The sequence below is a fragment of the Heterocephalus glaber genome, unplaced genomic scaffold (assembly GCF_053883595.1).
Source record: "Heterocephalus glaber isolate CG9 unplaced genomic scaffold, H.glaber_assembly_v1.0 deba00001666, whole genome shotgun sequence".
NCBI classification, from domain to species: domain Eukaryota; kingdom Metazoa; phylum Chordata; class Mammalia; order Rodentia; family Bathyergidae; genus Heterocephalus; species Heterocephalus glaber.
In genome coordinates this window covers 16,722,431-16,736,085 of record NW_028258406.1, presented here as the reverse complement: position 1 = coordinate 16,736,085, position 13,655 = coordinate 16,722,431, and the positions used below count along the sequence as shown (strand labels likewise).

The following is a 13,655-nucleotide window of genomic DNA, read 5'->3' as shown; positions in this document are numbered from 1 at the left end:
GAAGATATGCATGTCTCCTACAGTGAGGGATCACTTGGTGATTACTGAAGAGCTATAGAACTTTAGTTACAAAGGAGACTAGCAATTACCTCATCAAATCACTACATTTACAGGAGGGAATTAAGGGCAACTGATTGTCCAAAGGCATACAGACTCCTGAACACATATCTTATTAGGCATATGGAATGAAGTCTGTCTTACAAGTGATGGGGACTACCTTCCAGACCCAGCCCACAGAAGCCCCACCATGAGCAAATCACCATGCTCTTCTCCTTTCTTGCTTAAAATAAATGGACATGGAAACTTTGGACTTCCCATGTTAGTGACAGTGGAGTCACAGATGAAAGGAGCATTGGTCTTTGGATCAACACTTGAACAGAAGCCACCGGCAACCACTAACACTCATTTGAACTTAATTTGGATTGTGTTAAATTATTGAGATTTGGGGATTTTATGTGTGCCAGCAGCTAGAATATCATTAGTAAGTCCAAGTGGGCATTAGTGGTTGTGCACTTGTTATTTTAAACATAGCATTTGAAACTGAAAAGCAAGTGGTGCCTATCAGACCTGCAGGTGGGGTAAGGCGATGGCACCCATCCTCCTTGATGATCTGCTCTTCTTCCATGATATTTGACATTGGCACATTGAGGCTGACAGCATCTTCATCAGAAGGCTAAACAGAAAGAGAGCACTGTTTCATTTCTGGGAGAAGTTTTATCAGCAGAGATAACAAGAACACTATATAATAAAACAATCTCTTGTGATTCTTACAAACATCACATTGAGTAAAAGACTCCAAAGCAAACGAGGATATTTTCATTTAATAAAGTTCAAAAACAGCAATAATGACCTATGATGTTTCAAGTAAGGAAGTGGTTATTCTCAGGATTAGTGTGTAAGTGAGGCTTTCTAGGGTGCTGTTACAGCTGTTTCTTTTTTGTTTTTCTTTAATGGTAGCAACGTTTTATTAAAGGTAGGAAAAGAAACAAGCTCTGCAGAGTGAATTTTGGGCCACAGCATGCGGACAGGCCACCGTGTAAGAGAGGACACAGTGGCTAAAGCTGCTTCTTGAACTGTGAGCTGGCTGTGTTCACTTTGTGAAATTTCACGAAGCTAACATTGTGTGTGCTTCTTTGTATGTATGTTTTGAGCTGAAATCTTGTTATGTACCTGCTTTCCTAAATTAAGAGTGATTGTAAGGTCATTAAAAAGGACTGTGTAATATCCAATAGAACAAAGGAATAATTGCAAATACACTATCATATTAGTTCTAAGTTTAATCAATCATTTTAACAGTAGTAGTACTCTGAAATCTAATCACAAAGCTAATTTCCCAAAACTACATCAAGGTTTCATGAAGCTAGCCACAGAAAGGAGGCAGTCAACCTCTGTGACAGTATCTCATTTACTTAGAGTGCATCCTACATGTGACATTAAGCATTAGCTCATTTCCCTGATTTTGGCTGAGAAAGCTACACTAAATATATAAAAGTGCCGAACAAATGTGGTAGTCAAAAGAGGCATGTATTCTGTGAGGTTTTTAAAACAAAGCTTCAATGTAGTAATCAGAGTAGTTTTCTCTGAGGATCTCCTTTCCCATACTCTGATCAACTTTATTCTGAAAATCTATGATTCTGTCACAAATGAAATATTAAGCCACATTTATTTTTCCTATGTCTTCATTTCAATGTTGCTATTTAGTGAAAGACTTTCCAAGTCACAGTGAGCAGGAACCTCCACAGAACACAATTCAGATGACTGTGTCTTGCTCTTAAGTTCTTGAGACTATGATTTTCAGAGTCTGCCTCTGTTTACCTTTGGACAGACACAAAATTGTTTACAAACTGGCAGAAAACAAGTGTGCATTTCATTCATCAAACAAATATTCAAAGAACCCCAAAAGTTCTTAAGAAAAATGTTTTCAATTTCTTCATGACAAATCCTGAATCGATCTGGTAATGACAACAGCAAAAGGAAGGGAATGGGGAGTGACTCCTGAATCCCAAAGTAGTAACACTGGATGCTAACACATTTGCCACAGTGAAAATGGAACACTGTGTGGGACAATTCGCAACCTTTATCATTCTAAAAGTAATTAATTTCTTGGGGGCATTCTTAGGTAATGAGGTTATAATGCGAGAAAAGGCCAGAGAGAAGATTTGTGCATTTTATTCTGCTGAATATAATATTTTCTATAGTTCGTTTTCCCTCAACCCACCTCCCATCTTAAAAATTTTACAAATTCCAAAGATATGCATTTAGTTAAAAGGAAGAAAATAAATCCTTGGGCTCCTTTTAGAATGATGTTAGCATCCCACTTACACTAAGTGTGAAGAGAAGGATAATGAAGTTCTTTGTGTAATGTTTTATTAATGAACTTAATTAGTCTTAGAAGAGAGATAAAGAATAATGCAGAGTCTGTCTTAGTTTAATAGAAAATAAGCTTAGGTTGAGTAATTTCTGCAACAATGGTCCATTTAAGGGGACTTATGAGTTTTAATCAAGCCGAAGGGGATGAATTAAAATATAACTTAGGAAGCTATGTGCTTAGTATTCCCACCCCCACAGGGAATAGCAGTCAACTATTAATGTGGCTTCACGTGGGTTAATTTCTTTCACTGACCCAGGCCTTTTTCTGTCTACTGATTCTTCTTCCTTTCAAAATGTTCTGTGTTAAAAACAAATGTTAAGGAATCATAACTTACCTTTTTTCATACACCGCTTTGTCTTTTGTGGGAAAAAAATTAAACATTTTAGTCACTTATTAAACCTCAAAGACTTGAGAAAAACTGAGAAAAGGTTTTATCCTGGAGTCACATTTAGTAAAAATGTGACCTACATAGGGTAACTGATCCATTAATTACAACTTCAAAGTGTATCATGTTTCCAAACCTAAGAACTACAAAAACTCAGTAACTTCCCTCAAAAAAGGTCCCTTACAACACCTATCCTTTTTTGTTCTCTGGGCCAAGAAGCACCACTTAGTGGATATTAATGCAACATTTTGGGGATCTAATAGATTGTGTGAAATAATAAATGTGTTAATGAGAAGTCTTTTGCTCTTAAGTTCTTCAGGCTATAGAAAGTTCTAGTGTATAAAACCTCAGCTCACAAATAATCAGACTTTCATTCAATTATCTGAGCAAAATAGAACATAATCTAAGAATTTCAGAAAAACGAATGTTGCTATAAAAACTATAGGTACTTATAAAATCATCTCATAAGTAAACTGTCAAAATGCAATGTATACCTGATTCCTTCATATTTACGTATGCATGTAACAACTTTTTGCTAAATTACTCTGTTGCTTAAAAACATGCATATTTATAAAAGTGCTTCATGAGTCCCTGTGTACCTCTTAGTCAATTCATAGCATTTATTAAGCATTCAAGAGTATTCTAGACAATGTATGGGAGTTGGAGAGGAAGAAAACAGTGACTCTTGAGACATTTACAAAATATTAAAGATGCAGAATATGCTAACAGTAGCTAATATGTATACAACCTTTAGAGGATTTCCAATTGCTTTCACAAACATGATCACAAAGTCTCATGCACACCCATCAGTGCCCTTTAACACAAAGGAGTTTAGTGAATACAGGCAGATACGCATATCCAAAAGCACAAAAGAAAAAATCTGATCACTGGCTTTACCTCAGTGGCAGATAATCGCTTATCTCCATTATCACTTCCAACTCCCGAATCAGAATCCTTCTTGCTGGGGTAGATGCCATCAATATAGAATTCATTTAGAAGAAATTAAAATCACAGAGTTCACACCAAGATATATCACTTTATATTCTAATAATAACTTTGCTATACACATTTTATTATGATAAGGCAACAAATTAGTCCAGTATTTGACAATATTAAGACACATACCTAATGCAAATCATTTACTTGTACTAAGTACACAAGATAAATTCTTGGTTTTTATTTCCTTAGACTTCAAGTTGTTTCTTTGAAACAGTTACCAAGTTTCTTATTTTAGTATACAAAAAAGTAGCAAAGCTACATAATTGGTTTTATCTCTTAGGTTAGGAAGTGTTACTTTCAATATTTTTATATACTTTTATTCAGTGATTAGGTAAATTCAATAGTATCTTACAAACACAAAATGACAGATACATATTTGAAGCATTATTTATAAGTGCAGTTATGGGAATCTGAAATTTTAAGTCATCCTGTTAAAAGTAAAGGAAAAGATTTCTGTAGTGAAGACTCCTGAAAAGCATTTCTACAAATGTGTTCAGTGTGGTAACTTTGTTCTCTGGAAGCCAAAAGCCTACAAATGGCCCAAGAATGTGTGAAAGGATTCTAACATGTCCACTCAAAACAGGAAGTGGTAAAAAACTAACACACTGTATTTTTAAAAGACAACTGAAAAATAAAGCCTGAAATTTTCCCTAACAGTGTTCGGTAAGCATACTGAAAGTTAGTAATTGTTTAAAAGGCATATCTGAGCTTGACATATAGTAGTTGTCCAAAATGATAAGTAAAAAAATACTCGTTCTTATAGATCTTATTTATAAGTATCTACACACATTCAAGCAGGATTGATGCTTGATTAGAAAATGGCAGAAGTGATTTGAGAGATGACCAATGTTCATCAGCATTAATTTTTCTTATTCCAATAGTTTCTAAATGTCTAGTCATACATTTTAACTGGCTGAGTGAGACTAATGACTGAACCAGGGATGCCTTTTTTCAAGATTCTTAGATATTTGATATAATTTTTAAAAGTAAGATAATGTTTTCCAATTACACTTCCTTTCTTTGTGTTTGTGTGTGTGTGTGTGTGTGTGTGTGTGTGTGTGTGTGTGTGTGTGTAACTTTGAGAGTGAACCCAGGGCCTCTGCACTGAGCTACATCCCTTCCCTGTCTTTTTTTTTTATTTTGAGACGGAGTCTCACTAAGTCATTGAGTGGCTCAGGCTGGGTTTGAACTTGCAATCTCCCTGCTCTAGCCTTCCAGAGTGCTTGGATTACAAGCATATACCATCATGAATAGATTTTTGAAATCAGTTACCTGGACAGTCTTGGCCTAAGCAGATTCTGAACAGGGACTAAGTGAAGGAAGGCATCAACTCACCTGTCTTCCACTTGCTGGTGTAAATGTGGCCTCTCCATGGTGTGGAGATAAAGGGAGTCAGCTGTCTTGATCTGGCATGCTTGTATGCTCAGATACTTAAATATATGCACTTTGCCCTTTGTGCAAATCTACAGAGAAATTAATACATATTTACTTTCCAATGACAAAATAAAATGTGTCAGATACCTGACTGTACATTTCAATTTTCACCATTTCATTGTACCAACACCCTCCCTTACAATGTACACTAAAATTGACCTCTCCAAAACATATATAAATTTGGAGAACTGTTTCCTCTAAATTCTACTTCATTGAAAGTATTCAGAAAACCATGCTCAAGCAATTCCTATTTTTTAAAATTATACTAAAAAATTTTAAAAGAAAAATATTTAAGTATAAATAGTGCAAAAAGTATAAAAGTCAGATAACTGGGCTGGTAACATTCTAATTACAAAAGGTGGCAAAAGCACAATTATTTTCAGGCTTAGAAGAAAGCAAATAAGTGTTTAAAAAATAATTTTACACTTAAGAAGTTGTTGAATAATGTGAACAAAATAAAATGTTCACCTGGTTGATTATCTGAAAGCATATGTACTTCCAAGGATTAACCATGCTGTTCAAGGCAGTTTCACATTGGAATCTGAGCCCTGTCTCTCTCTACATAATCAATAATCACATTTTAAGATGCTTAAACTCTACCTTCCAGCTAATATTCAAATAAGCAGTATATTACTCTTTATTTATCTTTCTTCATTTCTATTTCATTTTTTATTTATTTTTCTTTTTAATTTTTATTAGTGCATCTTCACAGTACATTAATGATTATATTAATTGTGGGAAATTGGTACATATACCTAACAGATCTCAAGTCTTTTATTCCCCTGCCTTCTGCCTCGCCTTTTTTGTCAGTATCAGGTTCACTTATTTATCTTTTAAGTCCTTATAAAGTTAATCATCATACATATAGATTAACAGCCAGACTAACAGGCCAAAAAAAAATAGAAAACACATACGACGATTGTACTAAGACAAAGTACACTTTTAGATACACTGTCCTTGCTAATATATTACTCCTTTTGTAAACCATATCCTCCATGAAAAAGTTTCAAATGTACATACAAACAATAAATAAACATATAATTCTGGGGTTGGAGCAATCAAAATACTGAGGCAAATGAGGGTAAACAGATCTGAAGCAGCCGAAGGCAACTTATTATGGTTAAATTCACCCAAGGTTTCATCTTTTTGGAGATTGTGACTGCTTCTGATCATATCTAGCACAGAATTAACTCAGTGGAGAATTGGAAACCCAGCTCTGGAGCCAGTTTCTCAAGTGGCCACAAGAGCATACTCCACAGGGCAGCGGTTCCCTGTGAGCCCCTACCTGAGCTGGAGGAGACTGGAGAGGGTTGTTCTCAAGCAGTAGCACTTGCAGCTGCTTCATCTCTCTAAAACATATCGGGATCACAAGCACTTTGTTGCAGGAAAAGTCAAACTTTACCAAGGGAAGATCTACTAATTCTAAAAGAATAGAAAAAGGAAAGAAATCTCAGAGAGCAACACTATTAAATGGCTAAGCATTCAAACATTAATTCTCTGCTCAATGGGAAATATATCCCTTAGCAGAATCAAAAGCATGCTGTGCATTAGGAATAGGTGTGTATGTACATGTATGTATTTCACCACACAGGAGAAATCTTTCACTGAGACCTCAATAATTTTAAATTGTGCTTAGTTCTGGTAAGAGCTGGAAACACTTGACATTTACAATGTATTGTTTACAAACCCTTTCTTTTCAGCTAAAAAATCAGGCAAGCCATGCCACACAGGACATGAATATGTTTTAATTTCAAACTGTTTTCAGGCAGCACTTGCTAGAACATGACAAATATGCTAATTACAGAATATTTTTATATATTCAATGTACGTGGGTCGGCATACTCCTAGAACTACTTAGAGTAAATATGTTGATGATCGTTTCAAATCCATTTAAAAAACTTTTAAAAATCAAATTTAGAATTTTCCTATAGGCCCTATAATTCTGATTTGATGAGGTTTTATTTTACTCCTTTTAAAGTTTTTTGTAGCTCTGCTAACAAGATAGAACATTATATTTAGCTTACAATCCCCACCCAGTGGCACTGTAAACACGCAGCAATTTCAAGCATTCAAACCGACACTGCCAGCTGCTAGAAATTAAGTCAATATATTTCGTAGCGCAAGGAGAAGCTGAGCCACGCCACAATCTAGGGTGATGTTGGCAGATCACTGAGAACTCTGTGGAGGCTACAGAGGTTCACTTCAGAACAGGGCCTTAGCACTTTTGTTATGGGACCAGTGAGGGGTAAACATGGTGCTTTAAAATACTTCAGGAGTTCCAAAGAAGAAGGGCAAGAACTAGATACAGAAAAAGAAGTGTAATCGGGAATCAAAATTCACTCTCTGTCCTCTTCCCCCACTACCTTTACAGCTATAGCTCTTCAAATTCTGCCAACAATTTTCATTAACCTGCTAATGAAATATCTCTTCTGAGAGTTCAAGGCATTCTGGAAACGTAAGGGACTTTCCTTCTTTCATACCATAGCAAACCATTTGGGCTTATTTAAGTCCAAGGAACTGAAATTCTAGAGGAAGAGGAAGATCTAACTTTCAGATCCCAAAGTCAGATCCATGATAGGTAGGCTGTACAATACAGAGTCCTGGAGCCAAAGCCTGGAGCCAAAGCCATTTTGCCTTTGCAAAATGCCCTGAGTAGTTTGTCATTCAAACCCAACTATCCTACCCACTCTCAGGACCAGTGATGTGGGTCTTGGGCCATGCAGTCATAGCCCTTGTTTTGATGAAAGGGCTGAGAGCTCCCTGAGATGGAAGGCTTGGAAGAATGAAAGTGAAAGGAAAGAGAAAGCATGACCCTCTTTCATCTTAGTTTCTAAGTAGCTAAGAATGAGCAGCATTACATAAAAGGAATGTCTGCTTGACATAGCCCGCTGTATTTCCTCAAGTTACTCCAGACTTCAGCAATTCTTTCCCACCTAAAATGAAGACTCTGAAGGAAAACTACAGGGCTAAATTCATGGCAAACGTAGCAGGAGCAACTTACAGGTAAGTGAAATTGGGAATCCTTTCCTTTTGGTTCCAATTTGGAACACAACTTCTATAATAGTTTAGGAAAATGAGAACAAGATAGTTTCACAGCCACAAAGTAGGAGAGAAAAATGACAGCCCTGTAAGGGCAGCCCAGAAAAAGTCAAAGGAGATGGAGCAGAAAAAGAGAAGCAAGAAGAAAGAGAAGGAGGATGAGGAAGGGGGGAAAGAAGATGAAAAGAAGGAAGATGAAAAGTAATCTCACTTCCTCGACTGCAAAGGGGAGAATGCACAGCTATTTTAGTCCTCTGTTTATTCTGGTCCTAGAGAAAACAAAACATGATCTTCTCTTTGTAGTAAAACCAGCACAAAACGACATGGATAAGTAGGCCACAAACCTCTTTTGTCCTCCTCAGATTGGGAGCATATGAGGAGGGGTATCCAAAGAGGACAACCATGGGAGTAAATACAGAAATCCCTTAACTTAATGTGCTGTCTGAAAGTATCCTTAACGCTCTTTCATTAAGAGTTCTCCAGAGTGAAGCAAAAAGAAATGTGATATTCAGGAAATTATTCAAAGCAGATTTTCTAGTAAACAAAAGTTTCAGCTTGGAGTATATCTTAAAATATCAAAACTAAGAAAACATAATTACGGAAAGTACAGTGATTTGTAACTGATCTTTCATGGAAAGGAACTCGTTTAAAGTAAGAAATGAGAGATGCTGAGGGAAAGGGACCGTCGGTTTTGACCCCATGGTTCAAACTCTTACTGGCACCTGTGCATGCTATAATTAATTTTCGCTTTTGGAAATGGGAGTTCAATTATTTGTGACATTTTCACAATGATTAATATGGAAACAAATTTAAGTGAATGTTTTCTTTAATGGCTAAAAAGTGATCTATGTGTAAAATTGGAATTAGAGGGTTTTTTCCCTTTATATCTGCTTACACCAAGAAAAACAGTTTTATATATTCCAAAAATGGGACTGCACACAATATTTTTATGAATCATCAATATTTTTATGAACTCATGACAAGTAATAAACTTTACTGAGATAGCTTCTGATTCTACTTCTTTAAAATACAGAATAGAAAGGTGAAAGCTGTCAGGCAAACATATGCATCCTCAATCCATCAAGTATACTACATCTTACAAAGTTCTCTCCCATGATTTCATGAGCTCTGTTTTCTTTCTTGAATAATGAAGTCTTTAAGCCAAAGAACAAGATATAGGAACAGGATAATAAAACTCAGGCAGCTCTCAGATGGCATGACAACGTCAGGTTAATCAAAGGCTGACTGCTTGCAAATACCTGCTTTTGCTTTGAGGTATCTTTTTAAGTATATGTTTGCAATTGGCTATGTCTAGAGTCCATAAACAAAACAGTAGAAATGAACAAGATCATTGAAAATCAGTGCTGCATTTTGTGTTTTGGGCCCATCAACTCATTCATGATCCGCTTCAAACCTAAATATGAAATTCAGATCCACGACCATCAACAGGGCTGCTTCCAAGCTCTTCCTGATAGAAAATTTCTAAGTAAATTTATATTCTTACTTGAACTCTCATGCTCTGTACAGGGAACACACTGCAGAGCCCATGGCTGTCAAAGCAGGGCTGTCTGAATGGCTCCATGTTCCTGCTGGGGCTGCAGTAACTGAGTCTCAATGCTGAGGCCCTGGAGTCATCACTGCTGAAATTCATCAAAATACCAATGACACCAGTCCAAGATCACTCAGCAGAGGCAGGCCTCGCCTGAAAGCAGATTCCAGGGACTGGGTTCTCAACCAGTACTCCCAGGCTAGAAATGCTGATAGCCAGGATCTGCAGGACTAACTGTGTTCCCTAAACTGTTAGCTCCATGTTCCAAAACATCACACAGCTGTCCAAAACCATTCATGCTGCTCCTGTTGTGGACTAGCTGTGTTCTCCACCTCCAAATTCATACGTGGAAGCCCTAACCCTAGTACAGATTGAGACTGTATTTGGAGACAGGGACTTAAAGGGGTAATTAGGTTAAAATGAAGTCTCAGGCTGGATCCTAATACACTGCTGTCATTGTAAGAAGAGGTTAGGATACAGACATGCACAGAGGATAAAGGATATGAAGACAGGAGGAGAAAGTGGCTCTCTACAAGTTAGGGAGAGAGGCCTCAGAAGGAACCAACCAGGTCAACATCTTCATCTCAGACTTCTAGCCTCCACAGGAAAAGATAATTTTTTTTTATTTAAGCCACCCAGTCTGTAGTTCTTTTTATAGTAGCCCTAGCAAATGAATATAGTCAGTCTTCTACCCACCACACAGCCCTATATAGGGGAACGATACTGCTGTAGCCCTCAATTAACATTATATCTTGAATATCACTTTTGTGTTATCTACATGTGAAATTCAAACTACTAATATCAACAGACAGACACACACATAGGAGATCCATCTTTTCTTCACAAAAGTAAAACAAAACAATAAAAGTCTCCTATTTTCTTCATTTCCCCCTCCTTTTTTTTACCTGGTGGTAAAACTTTAAGGTAATTTCTTCTGACATTCAGTTCTCGGAGAGACTTTAACTGGCCTATCTGCTGGGGCAACGCTGTGATCTCATTGCAGCTGACATCCTGTATCAAAAGCAAACAGGAATCATCAATGTGTTTTTCCATGCAATCAAGCATTTCATGTGAAATCTTCTTAAGGAACTGAAATATTTGGATAACTATGCTGGTATGCTTTTATACTGGCCTCCAGGTTCCTACCAAGTAAGGCTCAGCATGGAGGGGAAAAAAAAGAAAGTTCAGTTTTAAACACCCTTTCAGGAGAGAAAAAGGAATTAAAAAAGGCTACTCATACCATCAGTAGCTGCTTCTGTCACTTTCATTTTTCATGTACATTGATTTTATTTAATTCTCACAACAAAGCCATGAGACAATATTGCTAGCCTACTATTTACAGATCAGGAAAATGAGACTCAGTAGCCCAAGGCCTGCAAGTGCCAGTTAATACTAGGAAGGAATTACCACCCATTGTTAAGCCACTGTCTCACAGGACCTCTAAATGGACCAAACTCCCACAGCTAGGAGTATTAATGCACTGTGTGGATATACTACTTATTTAAACTGGAGGTTTTACCATATGGTTGGAAACCCTGTAGCTAGCTAATCATTTTCCCATATAATTTATAAGTAAGACTGTGGGAAACAGGCTTTTGTAAAGTTTGCTTTAGAAGGCTAATAATACCCATTAATCTTTGATTGGAACCATCTGTTGACACCCACGAAATGGAAGCCATGACATTCACAATCTTATCCTTGTTATCCCCTAATCTATCTCTCCCTTGGCCCCCTCTCTTTTCTCTTCCTGACCCCAGTTTCTCCTTTAGTCTAGACAAGCATTCACCTCTCTCCTGGACACTGTAAGTCTCCTGCTTGGTTTCCATACATCCATTTCCCCTCTGATCCATTCTTTACAGAGCTGTCAGGTGCATACTGCATTATGCTGCTCACCAGTTTACACATCTGCAGCAAGGCCCAGCATCTGTGATGAGGTCTGTCAGTTCCTCCAGCACCATTCCTCTAAATGTCCTCCCTTGCCTCCTACACTTAAGCTGTGTGATCACTACTTGCAGTTCTCAATGTGTGTCAAGCTGTTGGACAGGCCTGAAACTTGGGGAGGCTCTTTCGGGTCTGATAACTCAGTCCCTGATACTGTCCTCTTCCCCCACTTACTTATCTCTTATGGCGTAATTCAAGCTTCAACTTCCTGTTTGAAACCTTTCTTGAGGTTCGCCCTACCTCTCCCACTTTGATTCAATACCCAGGAGATGGAGTACTTTTCCATTTGGGTTCTGTGGACAGCGTGTTACTGCAGTTCTCTTGCTCATGTGTGCACTTTCCCCTTTCAGCCTGTGAAAGCCTGTTCCATCTCACAGATGGAACACAGGCCAGGCTGGGAATACGATACAGATCATTCTACTGCACCCAGGACCAGGCACTGTCACACTTATGTGACGGTGTTGGGGGTGGAGACAGGGTGTGATGAAGCATCAGTGGGAATTACTTTCCAATCACAAAAACAATTCATGTTATTGAACTTTAAAATAGGCTTTTGTAAGTCCTGTGAGCAACAGTACAAGAAAGACCCTTTTCCATATTGTGGAAATCAAAGATTTTCAATGGGAAATTTTCAGAAGTTTCGAGGACATAATTATTAAGAACAAACTTTCTCTTAAAAAAAATAAAGAGTTCACAGGTAATGGGAAAAAAATAAGAGCCAAGATACATCATGTACAGGTACAAGCACCCAATGACAAATGTAAACGTACTGTATACCTAAAATGTACCAATAAAAGAACTAAAAAAAAAAAATAAAGAGTAAGGGGCTGGGGATTTAGTTCAGTGGTGCTGCCGCCTGCCTTACAAGCACAAGGTCCTGAGTTTGATCTCTGGTACCAAAGGAAAAAAAAACAATAGGGAAAGGGAAGCAAAAAGGTAATCAAAAATATATTTAGGCAGCATTTGTACAGCATGAAATCTGCTGAGATGAACTTGTTCCATTTTTCAGTAGGACCCACACACCCTGCTCTGTGTGGATCATCCCATGAAATCAAGATATTATGGTTCTCTCAATGGAAGGTAATTTTTCCAACATCAATTTTTTTTTGGTAGTGGTCATTTTTGCTGTTGTTGTTTTTGCTTTTTTGAGACACCTTGATCTCATTAGGTAGCCCAAGCTGGCCTGGAACGTGTGGTGATCCTCCTACCTCAGCCTCCTGAGTGCTGCGATCACAGGTATTCGTCACCATGCCTGGCTTCCAACATATATTTTTAATATAACAATCATATCAAAGAAAATCAATTCCTCCCAGTTACATTTACTTATCAGAAGAGAAAACAGTTACTCAATATACTTTTTAAAAAACTTCATATATGATAAAAACAATATTTTCCATGTACAAGATAGGACATCTGCAGACACACCAAGTCCAATTGTCCTTTCATGTTTCGAAGGGTATATAGTAAAAGTCAGATTGTTTTAATGATTCTCTGCACTGCTGCCAGTTACCTCCTGTCCTGATAAAATAACAGGAGGAAAATGCCTGGGCAGGTCCAGCATGTAAGGGAGATAAAGACTTTTCACCATTATACAATCAACATTGCAGAAAACAGTGCAAAACTCTACTCCCTCAAAAATTACTGAACCTTGCCAAATTTTAAAGAGGTTATGAATTTCATCACAAAACTAAATCTCATGGGCAAGTGGCTTAATTAGCTGAAAAAGAAGGAAGAAAGAAGAGTAATTGTCTAGGTGTCTAGGGATAAGATATGTCAGTTTTGAAAACGTACAAGCAGTATTTTCTGACTGGCCCATTTTCTAGAACATTTCTGTCCAAATTTAGCCTAAGATAAGGTACAGAATTCTTTATGTTACTTAAAGATAATATTTAGGAAAACAAAGTTTAAAAGTAGCACTAATAATTCACCCCTTTGCA

At 37.3% G+C, this 13,655-nt stretch overlaps 1 protein-coding gene across 5 annotated transcripts in view; it reads right to left on the bottom strand.

Moving 5' to 3' along the window:
- Lrch1 (leucine rich repeats and calponin homology domain containing 1) overlaps positions 1 to 13,655 on the bottom strand; it is a 193,645-nt gene that overhangs the window by 53,044 nt on the left and 126,946 nt on the right. For all 5 annotated transcript variants that reach the window (XR_002394648.2, XM_013072043.3, XM_004844200.4 and 2 more), the window contains exons 4-8: positions 10,683 to 10,788; positions 6,475 to 6,611; positions 5,091 to 5,218; positions 3,654 to 3,717; positions 568 to 673 (exon numbers count right to left, since the gene is read on the bottom strand). Coding sequence is in view for 4 of the 5 variants with exons in the window: in XM_013072043.3 (XP_012927497.2) it covers positions 568 to 673; positions 3,654 to 3,717; positions 5,091 to 5,218; positions 6,475 to 6,611; positions 10,683 to 10,788 (541 nt within the window). In the remaining variant the exon portion in view is untranslated. The remainder of the gene's footprint in view (positions 1 to 567; positions 674 to 3,653; positions 3,718 to 5,090; positions 5,219 to 6,474; positions 6,612 to 10,682; positions 10,789 to 13,655) is intronic.